This window comes from Diospyros lotus, chromosome 2 (genome assembly GCF_014633365.1).
Source record: "Diospyros lotus cultivar Yz01 chromosome 2, ASM1463336v1, whole genome shotgun sequence".
Taxonomy (NCBI): domain Eukaryota; kingdom Viridiplantae; phylum Streptophyta; class Magnoliopsida; order Ericales; family Ebenaceae; genus Diospyros; species Diospyros lotus.
Genome location: NC_068339.1, coordinates 937,951 through 951,482, shown reverse-complemented (window position 1 = coordinate 951,482; position 13,532 = coordinate 937,951). Strand labels below are relative to the sequence as shown.

The 13,532-nt window shown below is 34.0% G+C and overlaps 1 protein-coding gene across 1 annotated transcript; it reads right to left on the bottom strand.

Annotated features, from left to right (window-relative positions):
- Positions 1-2,291: 2,291 nt before the first annotated feature.
- On the bottom strand, positions 2,292-5,940 carry LOC127795754 (probable inactive receptor kinase At1g48480). Its single transcript, XM_052327625.1, has 2 exons — positions 4,317-5,940; positions 2,292-3,361 (listed from the first exon to the last, which is right to left on the bottom strand). Exons 1-2 carry the CDS (start codon positions 5,665-5,667, stop codon positions 2,745-2,747), a joined length of 1,968 nt encoding a protein of 655 aa, XP_052183585.1. The 5' UTR covers positions 5,668-5,940; the 3' UTR covers positions 2,292-2,744.
- Between the last annotated feature and the right edge of the window lie 7,592 nt (positions 5,941-13,532).

The following is a 13,532-nucleotide window of genomic DNA, read 5'->3' as shown; positions in this document are numbered from 1 at the left end:
GATTTCTCGTATGTTAGCTGTGATGGGTGGTTCATCTTCATACCCTTTATTAAAACTTCTATTAAACATCAAGATATTAAGAAGTTTGTGGAAGAAAATAAAATGTTAGGAATATCATATGAAACACAAATTTAATATTAGAGGGAAGCAGTGTAATTTTTGAAACGTAAAAGAGTTTATTTTACCCAAACAGGTATAAAGAAGATATGGGCTGACCTCTGATTGGGCCTCATATAGATTGTCAGCCCAATTTAGTTTTCAAGTTTGGGCCCAGGTATTTGTCCAGGTCCGTAGTAGAAAGGTGTGGCTTAGAAGTGCTTAGTGGGCCCATTGTGGACAACAAGAAGTATCCAAGATTTGTAGTGTCTGACATTTTGGTTTAAACGTTTGAATAAGAGCAGAACGGGACAGAGGAAGAAACCCAACAGACAATCCATATTGGGACTCAGAAGTCATAATAACTTTTGTTCTTTTCGGCTTTTATTTTATTGCTCCATTCTCCTGCGTGATCATCACATCTGCCACGGAATTTTTTTTTCCAACTTTTTAAAGCTTTGGATGCCCACCACATTTTAGGGCATGGTCCACCCCTCCGAACCAAACCTGTGACCCGACCCACCATTCATATGCAACAGCCCAGTTTAGGGCCACTCTTGTCCTTTCATCATCATCTTACATCACCCCTTTTTAAATTCTCCATCATCATCTGTTAAAATACTTCCAAGTACCTGACATCGTCACTACCAAAAATTTGAATTTTAAATTGGGATAATTCTTGTTTTAAGTATCCCACCTTTTAGTTTTAATATTTTTAACTACATCTATAATTTTTTTCTATACTACTATATATATTTTTTTGTATAATCATTCAAATGTATTGTTATTTCGATTCCATTCTTAAATTTGGTTTTTGAGTCAATTTAACTTGTATATTTTAATTTTTTTGTATTATCCTAAATTTTTCTTATTTGGATTACACTATTAAATTTATATTTTTAATTTAATTTAATTTTTATATATAAAAAAAATATATAAAATGAGTTGATAAATATATGTCAAAATTTTTTTACATATCAAAATGTAAGTGTTAAATTGATTTAAAAATATAAAGTTAGGAATATAATTGAAACAATAAAAAGTTTGAATTGTTACATGAAAATAAAATTTAAAGTATAGAGTTAAATTAATTAAAAAATATGTTTAAAAATATAATTAAAATAATAAAAAAATTAAATAATTACATAAAAAAATGTAAAAATACAAATTTTTATTTATAGATTTAGCTAATTTTTTGAAGTCTCTCATTGCTTGATACAAAAATGAAGGGAGTGTGGTTGATGAAGTAACTACTTCATAAAAGAAATGAATGTAGTACAATTGTTATATATTAAGTGGAGTTCAAAGAAAACAAAAGGTGTGTAATAAACAAACACCAAAAAGTATGAAATTATTTATTTATCCAGCTGTGTTTGGTTGACGCAAGAAGGATTGTGTCATCTGGGGGGCTTGTTTGGGTCACTTAAAATTATTTGTGTTTGGTGACAAATATTGTCATTTTAGTTGCCTAAAGAGCCTCTCATTATTAAATTATTATTATTATTATTATATACTGCCATGTTACAATACAATGCCCCCCACCCACATGCAATAAGCTCTACAGTTGACAGACAGCTGTTTTTGAGTAACTCCCAACACCAAACACCAGTTTGCACCTCAACCAACTTCCAATAAATACAACTCGCCTCTATACTCTGATATGAATATGAGAAATACCCTTTCCGTTGGGGCGAGGTTTATTAAAAGGAGACAGATAAAATTATATTAAAATAAAATTAATATAAAATAATTATAATAAATTTAAAAAATATTTTAAAATTTTTATTAAACTATTTATTAAATTTATAAAATGTACTGAAAATAATAAATTTATCTCTCCCCCATCTAGATAAATTTACCTATAAAATCTTAAATAAAAAATTACATTACCTTTTTTAATAAATTGTTAGATAAATTTAACAAACATAATAACACAAAATTATTTAAAATATATTTTAAATTTCACTTTTTTTAGCTCATGTCTTATTAACAAACACTATTTTATTAAAATTATATTAATTATTTCTAATGTTAAAAAATTATGGATGAAATCCCAAGATTTGGAGTGCAATTTACCCTAAAGATAAATGAAATATGAAGTAGAGACTTGGACAATAATAACAAGAACAAGCCACCCTTACCAAGAAGATAGGATTCTATCTAGATGTAACATTCAGAAAAAAAAAAAAAAAACAAAGAGAAGGATGGGTATCAGATTCACCTGAAGAAGCATTACAACTTGACTACCCACCCATCAAAAGTTAAAACATCCCAATCTCACACGCACAGAAGGTGGGTCCCAAAGCAAAAGCAAAAGTAAAAGCTGGAGTAATAATTACAGCAACCATGATCCACCCAAGAACAACAGATAATTGGCCCCCCGGTGTATGAAGAAAATTTAAAAAAAAAAAAAGGAAGGGAAGGGAAGGTTGCTACAATGGGGGAATCAAAGGGAGAAAAAAAAAAAAAAGGGTTTCGAAAGGACAAATAACATGAACAGTTGGTAAAAGATGAGGCCCAGATCAACCAACAAGAGCACCAATTTAATCTTGCTAAAGATGGAATAGTAAAATGGTTTTTTGATGCATTTTTCAGCAGTCAAATGGGGGCGCAGCAACTCCAGGATGCTGCTGCCTAGGAGGGAGAACTTACTCCGCTTCATGGACAACATCAGGCTGCACATCTTGATCACCACCTCTCAAGCTAAAACGGCGAAGCTCCTCGATCCGGCTGGCGACTTCAGAAATGGAAGGTCGCTTGTCAGGATACTGAGCTGCACAATCGATCGCAAGCTGTAGGAGTTGAACCATCTCCTCCTCAACATTCTGGTACCTGAGGAGCTCCAGATCGAAAACCTCTGAAGTCCACTCCTCCTTAACTATAGACTGCACCCATCTTGGAAGGTCGACTCCTTCCTCGTTCAGCAGGGCGTGAGTGGGCGCTTTGCCAGTCAGAAGCTCCAGCACCAACACGCCAAAGCTGTAGACATCAGCCTTATGAGAAACTTTGCGAGGATCGGTTACTTCTGGGGCGCGATATCCAGCCACTCTGTTGGGGGTAGAGGACAGTCCCACAAGGTGAGCGAGGCCAAAATCAGAGACCCTGGCATCGTACGATTTGGTGAGAAGGATGTTGGACGATTTGATGTTTCCATGGGAGACATTGGGACCTTGAGAATGCAGGTATTCGATCCCCCGGGCAGCTCCAAGGGCGATCTTGGACCTGATTTCCCAGTTCAAGGGGGTCCTCCCGGCACCTTTGTTGCCTGCAATAGAAAAATAGTTAAAAGGGTCTACTAGCACACAGTGCATTTCTTCAGGTTTCTCTTGCAGCTACTTTTAATTTACAACTCTGTTCCTCAAAGATGACACAAAATAACTGAAAGAGAAACAATATATCCAGACAATCATAAGACGAAGAAGCAACCCAAAACAACAAACAGTGATAAGCTTTCCTAATGTTAAGATTAGAGCCCAATAATTCTCTATATAAATAAGTATTGTAGAACAGACACAAGAATCATCAGGTGAAAATGCAATACAGAACTCTTCTGTTTTATTTCCTCTTAATCACCTAACATTTCTGAGGGTATAGAAACCACATAACAGTCACTTAACAGCTGAAGATATGCTACCAGAACATGCAAGGAAGATCGACGATAAACTACTTTGCGAGTAGGTATGATTATACGGTGATTGACTAAACTAAAGTTCCCGAATCTGAGCAATAAAAACACACCCATCGAAGCACAAAAAGAAACTAGACAAAATGCAGTCTTTCCTCTAGAACAATTAAAAGGAATAATTAGTAGCTAACAAGACCTACTCCAATTGTAACAGGTTCAAGAGCAAAAGTCTAGTATCAGGCAATCGTCAAAGGTTCAGTAATTAAAATATATGTAGACAGGGTGAGATGAGGCTTTGCTTACTGTTCAGATCAGCTCACCCACATTACACACAGAAGATCAAGAGAGAAGTCGACACAGAGAATTTAGCATGGTTTGATCTCAATGTGTATGCTCACAATCTCACAACTCGAGAGTCCACTCAAAGCAGTTTTTGCACAGAGAAAACTACCAACTCTCAGAGTACTTCGGACGAACAACCTCAATAAGGGGATGATACCATTCCTCAAACTATGATCAAATTGAATTTTATAGAACACACTCGTTGTCTATCAAATTCAAAATTATAGAATTTGAAGGGTTATACATCGCATACCATGTAGAAGTGCAGAGAGGCTGCCCATGGACATGTAATCATAGACCAAAAGCTTCTCTTCTCTGCTGTAATAGTACGCCCTGAGAGGGACCAAGTTTTGGTGGTCCATTGCCCCCACAGATTCAATCTTCTCTCTGAACTCTCTCTCAGAGATGGTCACATCCTTCAACCTCTTCACTGCCACCACCGTCCCCACCTCCAGCACCGCCTTGTACGCCGTCCCAAACGTCCCTTTTCCGAGCACCTCCGCCGAAGCCCTCAACAAGTCCTCCAAATCGAAGACCCGACCGGAGCCGAAGAACACCAGCTTCTTGGCTCCGCCATTGCTCACCTCTCCCTTCGCGTTAACCGTCATGGCAGCCGCCGCAGCCGCCGCCACGGAATACCCGTTTCCGTACCCGCCGTTTTCGGGTTCTCCTGCGGACTTATCTCCCGGTATCTCCGACTCTTGGTGCTTAATTGCCGCAATGTCGATTGAGCTTGTTTTCTTACTGGTCCTTTTCCGGCACAAGAAGAACAAAATTAGGAGGATTAGGAGAAAACCTAAGACAGATCCAATCACAATCCCGGCAATGGCGCCACCGGACAACCCGTTTTTCTTGTTTTTCTCGTTGTTATTTATGTCTATGCCGGCGATGGCGGGGGATGTTCCGTTGCCGGAGCAGGATTCGAGTGGGCGGCCGCAGAGTGAGTTTCCGGCGAATGCAGCCGCCGGCATGGACTGGAGGCTCGCCGGGACCGAGCCGTTCAACCGGTTGAAAGAAACGTTGAACTGCGCGAGATTTGGAAGCTTAAGCTCCGGAATGGAGCCAGTGAGTTGGTTGTTCTCGAGATAGAGAGTTCTCAGGCGGGTCAAGTTACTGAACCCGGTCGGGATCTCACCGGAGAAGTTGTTTCCGGCGAGATTCAGCCTCACGAGGCTCCGGAGGCCGAACAAGAACTCCGGCAAGGCGCCGGTGAAGTGGTTGCCTTGTAGATAGAGGTTCCGGAGCTCCGTACAGGAGGTGAGATCCGGCGGGAGACGACCGGCGAGGGCGTTGAACCGGAGGCTGAGAGTTCGGAGGCCGGTGAGGTTTCCGACGGCGCCGCCAGGAAGTTGGCCGGACAGGGCGACGCCGGGGAGGCGAAGGGCGGTTACGCGACTGTTGCCGGCGTCACACTGGACTCCGGACCACCGGCAGGGGCTATTCTCCGTAGTGTTCCAGAGAAGCGTCCGGCCGCCGAGGGCGGAGCGGAGGGCCAGCAGCGCTGCCTTGTCGGCAGCCAGATCGGCCTCGCCAGCGTGCAGAGAATTGAGAATCTGTAAGACGAAGAGAAGCATTGCTATTCCAATTCTTGTGTGTTTTTCCATTTCGGGGGTTTTGATGGGTATATCTGAAACAACAGAGGGCTCTGTTTTATGGGTTCAGAAGAAGAAGGTTTTATGGGTTCAGAATCTTCTTCTTCTTCTTCTTCCCCTCCCTACTCTCTACAACTTGCTGTGCTCTCTCTGGTTAAGGGTTTTTTTACAAAGAGAAGAGTAGAGAGAGTGAAGAGAGAAAGCATGGAGAAGAAGATACAGTGAGAGTAAGAGAGAGAGAGAGAGAGAGCGGAGAGAGAGATCTCTATTCTCTAAAACCAATATCCATTTCTATTATAAAATTTAAATAAAAAATCCAACAAAATACAGTAGGGTTTGTGTTGTGTTATATTTTATTTTATTCCATTTCTACCCTTTCTTAATTTACTTCTATTTTAATTTTAAAATTAATTCTCAATAAATGAGGTACCCATTTTTTTTTTTTTTTAGGTTCATTCGTCCAAAATTTGGAAAAAATAAAATATCCCATTTGGGTTTGATTTTGTTTCCAAATGGGTATATTATCATAAAACACTTTCTTTTTTAATTTATACTTTAAATTCTAGAAAATAAAATATTATTTAGACACAAATTTATAATAACACTTTATATTAATGTTTCATATTTTTTATTATATCAATATATAATATATTAATACAAAATATTAATTAAAATCTCAAATGTAAACGTTTAAATAACATTTTCGTTTTAGAATTTTTTTTTATCTTGAATAGTAGATTTAAATTATAAAAAAATAAAATTATAAGAACTTAATAAGGGTTCTTTGACTTAATTAAGTGGATATAATTGAGAAAAAAATTATAAATACTTTAAGAGGTAAAAATAAATTATGAAATTTTTAGAATAAATTATATGATTACTCTCTAAACTTTGCACTTTATAATAAATTGACTATTATATGTTAATTTCTGTCACTAAACTTCAACTTTTATTATAATTTAATCTCTCTTTTGATTTTTCTTCAAATTTTATTAATAAAAACTGGGGTACATTAATATAAACTTAAAAATTATTTAATATTAAAATTATCAACAATTCAGTGATTTTGAGATTTATATTAATATATTTTTTATCAATTTTTATTAACAAAATTTAATAAAAATTTAAATTAGGGATCAAATTATAACAAAAATAAAAGTTAATTATTGTAGTGATAAAAAACTAAAGTATAGTAATTAATTTATTACTTCAAACACTAACAATATAATTTAGTCAAAAATGTTATATGAAAATAACCCAAATCAGAGACTCTGAAATAAAATATACCCAAAAATAAAAAATTTGATTTTAGTTGAGGGTAGTCTCCAAATATATATATATATAAATATATAAATATAAGTTAGGTTGCATGGGGTGCTTTGCAATTAGTTTGGAGGTCAAGGCCCTGGAAAGGAACAGAGCACCGGTAGAGTGAGTGAGATGCGGTGATTGACAAAAAAAAATAGCATTAATTCATTCATTCCATGCTTAATTAGGAGATAATTAATGTTGGAAGAGAGAGAGAGAGAGAGAGGAGAGTCAGTCAGTCAACACTCTTATTCTATTGGTTTGATGGATGGATGGATGGATTAAATCATTTGGATTATTATTATATTATCACCCACCATCTCAGTGTCAGTTCAGTTGATTGTTTCATAATCATCGACGAGAGGATGAAGAAGAGATACCCAACTTGATTGTTCTTTCTTCCAATTAATGCCATAACCCAACTTGTTTTTAATATTTTGTGTTTTGGATTGATGCAGTAATAAGATGTGTTCGCCAGCCATATCCAACAGAGATGCCATTTGGCCATGATTTTCTGTTTTTTTTTTTTTACATTAATTAAAACCATCCTCAAGTTTCAGTAAATTACATCTTTTACTCTTATGTTCTAAAAATTATGCTATTTTTCTTTGTTAAAACACATAACCGTATCTCATGTCAAGTAAATCTATAATTTTTGAAACACGATAGATACTAAGTTAATCGTAAGGGGTGTTCAAAAAAATCGACAAATCACGAAAATTGACCGAATCAAACTTCACCGTGCCCTCTTTTGAGGGGGGACGATCTAGCACGGTTTGAGAAATTCTCAAACTTTACGATTTGCAGTTTAAGGATTTTTCGTTTCGATTTGAGTCGAATCGTCGGAAAAAATAAAAAAATTATGAAATAATAAATTATTTTTATAATTGTTTATAATAACAATTTATGTTAAAAATTATGAAACAATCTGTTTAACTATATATATAAATAATGAATAATGCTATTAGTACATTTTTGTGTAGGTGTATATTTTGAGTTACATAAAAGTGTACTAATGATAAAAATATCTCTCATAAGACGCATAGAGACAAGGGGTATTTTGGTCATAATATCTCTTTGTGTACCTCAAGATGTACAAAAATAATATACATCTAGCATGATTCATAAATAATATACACAATCTGTTAAACAGATTGTTTATACAGATTGTATATATAAACAATATACACAATCTGTTAAACATATTTATTTATTTTGGTTTATGGACTAAATGCTTGATAAAATAATTTATGAAACCATGGAAACTGCATCATGAAAATTGGTAGATTAATATTTTGAATGTTTTGGACAAACTTTGAAAATTACACCGTGCAATTTCTGGGCACTAAACTAGACCACGCAATCTAGTTTGCGGTGTGATTCGGTGTGATTTCTAGGCACCAAACCAGATCGCGCAGTTTAATTTGATAGAAAAATTGCTCAAGTGATTTGACGTATTAAAAATGTCAAAAATCGATCAAATCAAACCGTGCACACTCCTATTAATCATATTGTACTAAATGGTATTGGTGAGAGTTTTTTCACATAATTCTTTTTATAAGAGATCAATCACAGGTTAAAGCGATTTTTATTAAGAAAAATGTGTCACGTGTCACGATCTCCTTAATTATCAAAAGTGTGGCTTCTCGAGTAAAGTAATCCGAATTCATAGGGCAAGTACGAGTAAAAGATGCACTCAAGAATTCAGAAGAAAAACTTGTTGAATATTGTGCTCTGCTCGGTGTTTCCTAATTTGAACTGTATAAGCATTAATCTCTTACTTATTGATGTAAATTAGTTTTACAATATTAATCTTTTCAGTACTCTTTTCTTATTGCTCATTAATAAATTTTAAGCATTAATTTGGACGTCCAAATTTATTTTGGATGAATGATAATTAAAAGACATCTTTAAAAAGGACTCATTTTTTAAGAGTAAGATGGATTTATATTGAACTAAATGGAAGTTACACGTTTAAAAAGCAGGGCCATGAGATGATCCAACCAAAAAGGTAGGAAAAAATCAAAATTGAAGTGTCAAATGAGGATTAAGAAAGAGGGGGTGGGGGTGGACGGACGGATTTTGCTGCTGAAAGGGGCGAGAGGAGGGATGGCGAGGGCATACATAATGAGACAGACGAAGGGGAAGGGGTTGGGGTTGATGATGATGATGCATATATTATGATGATGTGATTTGAAGAAGGTGAAGTGTCCGTCCGACCCACCAAACAACGCAAGGGAGGGGGTGAGGTGACAACAAAATTAATACAACATCATAATGAGGGCCAGTTTGTAGGTGAGAATTTGAAGTTGCTTTCTTAAAAGCCATCATCAAGTATTAAGTTCGCCCACACCCACACCCACACCCCCCCCCCTTTGTTGGATGGAAAGCTGGTTTTCTTGCTTTTTCTTCCTGGCGGTTGCCTCGCCTTTATCTCTTCCTTTTTTTTTTTTCTTTTTCTTTTTTTTGGTTATGATTTAATTTTACATTTAAGATTGATGCATCATGGAGGACAAATATCCAAAAAATAAAAAGCCCAAAAGATCTAAAATAATTTTTGAACTTTTTAGAGAATCATGTGAAAGGCAGGCACCAAGAATTGAAGGCTGGGAAACTGTATTCTCTAATCTTAAATTGGGAGACAATAAGGTCTATTAGAAATCTTAAATCAAGATCTTCGGGAGACTTATATAGGGGTCCTATTTTTGTCCCTCAGAAATTGTAAGCTACCACATAAAATTTTCCTTAATCAGGGAAGGTCCCGAACAAAAAGCAAATAAGATAATTCTGATATTTAAAAATTTCTTTGAGGGTTATGTAAAAAAAATAAATCTTATCCATAATAATTTAAATTTTAGTGGATTTCAAAATATTAGGATAGACGTTATCTAAAAAAAAAATACTAATTTTAATAAATCTAAAAAAGTTTCATATTTCTCTATGAATAGATAAACACTCATTCTAAAAAATGTGCGTCCCTAATACTGATTCCAATACGACATTCAATTCTTCAATTTAGTGTTTGATTTAAATATTAGAGTGTTAACGTGAGGATTGTCTTGCACCATTTGATCGTCTTTTTTCTTATAGAGTCAGAGCGATTTGATGGTGATGTTTTTAATTAATAAATTCATTATTGTGTTCGAGTGAGAACAAAAATGAATCGAGTATATTATTTAATTAAATAAATAATCATCTTCGGTTAACATTTTTACACAAGAGTTTTTAGCGTTAGAAAAAATATTAAAATCAACCCAAGATTATTATCAAATGGGAAAGAACTAAAAAAGTAATAATTTAATACCAATTTAAAAATTTTGTGACGAATCAATCTCACATAAAAGAAATCTTAAATATATTATTTGATCTCACTACCCTAACAAACATATAGTGTTGTTGCATTTTCTCGTATTCCCTTCTGGAAACATTTATTTTCCTCCTTGCCAAACACGAAAATAATAGGGTATTTATTGATAAAATCTAAGTTGTTAGCAAGGTGGGAGTAGTCTTCTACGGAAAGGTTAGACCCCTTCCCAATTAAATTACTTTTCATTGTTGTTAACCATCCAATTCCCATGTGAAATCCACAGCTTACCATGCAATGTTGTTCTATTGCTTCTTGTTTTGTTCATAATTGTTTTAAAATTGTTACTTAAAACACTTAATTATGATATTTTTAATAATATTTATATATTAATTTATTATATTTTATGTCACATCAATACAGACATATAATACAATTAGTACATGAATATCATAAAAATATTAGAATTAAGAGTGTGTTTGATTGCATATATTTTCCATGGAAAATATGTAATCATTACACATTTTCTATGGAAAACAATTAAACACTCCTAATTTTTCTATGGAAAAATATGTAAGGTACAAGCATTTAAAGTTTTTTTCCATGGAATTCATTTTCCAAGGGGATGAGATGGTTTTTGTTTTCTAACTAATATTACCTAGAATTAAATTCTAGGTAATGTAATCAAACACAACCTAAGAGTGTGTTTGATTGCATATATTTTCCATGGAAAATATGTAATCATTACACATTTTCTATGGAAAACAATCAAACACTCCTAATTTTTCTATGAAAAAATATGTAAGGTACAAGCATTTAAAGCTTTTTTCCATGAAATTCATTTTCCAAGGAGATGAGATGGTTTTTGTTTTCTAACTAATATTACCTAGAATTAAATTCTAGGTAATGTAATCAAACACAACCTAAGAGTGTGTTTGATTGCATATATTTTCCATGGAAAATATGTAATCATTACACATTTTCTATGGAAAACAATCAAACACTCCTAATTTTTCTATGAAAAAATATGTAAGGTACAAGCATTTAAAGCTTTTTTCCATGGAATTCATTTTCCAAGGGGATGAGATGGTTTTTGTTTTCTAACTAATATTACCTAGAATTAAATTCTAGGTAATGTAATCAAACACAACCTAAGTGTCTAAATAGTATTTTTGTAAATTTCTTGTTACTTTTTCTTCTTTCTTTCTCACCTGTTTGGTGTTAGATGCGTTACTTAATGACAAAAAGAAACTTACTTGCAAGTTAACACTAAGAAAATAATATTCACCTTCTCTAAGTGTATTATTTCAGCAAATACTTTAAATAAAAAGAAAAGAAAGAAGATACTACACTCAATACTCACGAAATTTTACCAAGTTATTGTTATAAAAAAATAATAATATTTTAAAAGATATTTATATTATTTAACTACATTATATATATATATATATATAGTTGCAAGACTTACCTTTCACAGATTTCAACCTATATGTTTGAACTTTTATTTTTTATTCTCTTTGAATTTGTCAAAGATAATTTCTCTCCATTTGCATAGCCTTCCTCTACGTGTCAAATCATGAAGTATTGTTTGACAATATTTTTTGACAGTTGTTGAAATTATGCCCTATTTTTTCGACTCACAAAATTGACTTAGTCTTGTGCAACAGATAACTGAGATTGCTCACTTTTCCTTTATAAATAGAGCAACTCCTTCACTCTCAGTCACTACTTCACTTCATTACTTTTTTTTTCCTCTTATACTCTTTTATATCAGCATTTGTTGAATGTTATTTCTTTTATTGTTCTTGTTATCTTGTATTATTATTGCTTTGTAACTCGTAGTACAAAAAGAGGCTATTGTACCTTAAGAGTAGTCGTCTTTGATATTATTATTATTATTATTATTATGTGTTATGAAATTTACTTTTTAAAACAATAACATCGCGTTTCAAGCCTACTTTTTATTATCATTTTTTTTACTTTTACACCTTCAATTATCCCAATAGTTAGAATGTGCTTTCTATATTTTGATAATTATATTGGGCTCCTTCTACAAAATGAACGTTAAAAAAATTGATAATGAAACATCATACAATATATAAGGGTAATGCTAACCATTACCCTTCGACTAATATGCCGATTTTTGCCAAGGAAAAAAGAAAAGAAAAGGAAGAATAGATAAAAAAAAAAAAAAAATGGAAATATGATTTTAAGGATGAATCAAAAGTCAAAACTTGATTAACTATGAAAACGTCCGGGCAAAAGGTCTAGTTTTGATAGAGAATGCATTGCGTACCTTGTACTTTAAAAAGCCTTGCCAGTTGCCAGAGACTTTCATTGTTCTCCTGGCTCTTCATTAACTAAGGGGGGTTGTAGCTATCCACCCCAAGTCCATATCCAGATCTCATATGTAATCAAATATCCCTCATGTCAACAATTAACTTTCACCTAACAAAAGAACAGAAGAAATTCTTGTAGGCAATTGCAAGCACAGCGTCCAGCATTTATTGAGGAAAAATTAAGGTTGAACATTGAATGCTTTCGGTTTTTGCCACCATGTGTCTGGGTTGGGTTGCATTCATATCATATGGTTTAGGTGACGGTTGACTTGCTAACCCTACATTCATTATGTTAGGTGAGAGGCATAGAAGCAAACTGAAAAGAGCTTTCATTAAATATGGTCTCATTCTGTGAAATCAAATTATAGAGCTTTAATTAAAGATGCTTTCAGTTCATAATTTGGCGCCTATTAGCCCATTGTTCTCCTTTATTTTGGTCCACTTCTTATCACTTAGCCTAGAGAATCCATACAGTTGATTAATTGGTTCTTCTAGAAAGGCCTACTTAATACTCTTTAAACCTTGGCAATAAAACTATGGAGAGAGTAGACCATCTAAATTTTGGAGTGTGATTTAGAGTGCTTCGTGCCAAATCTGGCTTCCTCCAACTCTGCAGCTCAATTAAGGTCATAAAAATCCTATGGATTTGAGCATGAACATAACGCCTTTGCATGATCATTGTGGTAAGGTGTTGGATTAATGATTTTGTCCCAGTGCTGGCATAGCTTGTCAACAAGCCAGGAAGGATTATCAACATAATTCTTTCACAAGTTTTCCTAGTAGTGGCATCCCTATCTTATCAAAGCAAGTCAATTTTTGATACATCACTAAGACCGTTTAGTGCCCACATAAATAGTATTTAAGGGAGCTTTCATCAAAGTCATACAAGTTTCAAATATTGATGAATGAATTTGAAAATCCCAAAT

What these genes read in the sequence shown, in the direction of transcription:
- LOC127795754 (XM_052327625.1), bottom strand. Translation starts at nt 5,667, where the DNA reads ATGGAAAAACACACAAGAATTGGAATAGCAATGCTTCTCTTCGTCTTA. An exon ending in CCTCTCTGCACTTCTACATG is followed by an intron (nt 3,362 to 4,316) that starts GTATGCGATGTA and finishes TTTCTATTGCAG; the next exon opens with GCAACAAAGGTGCCGGGAGG.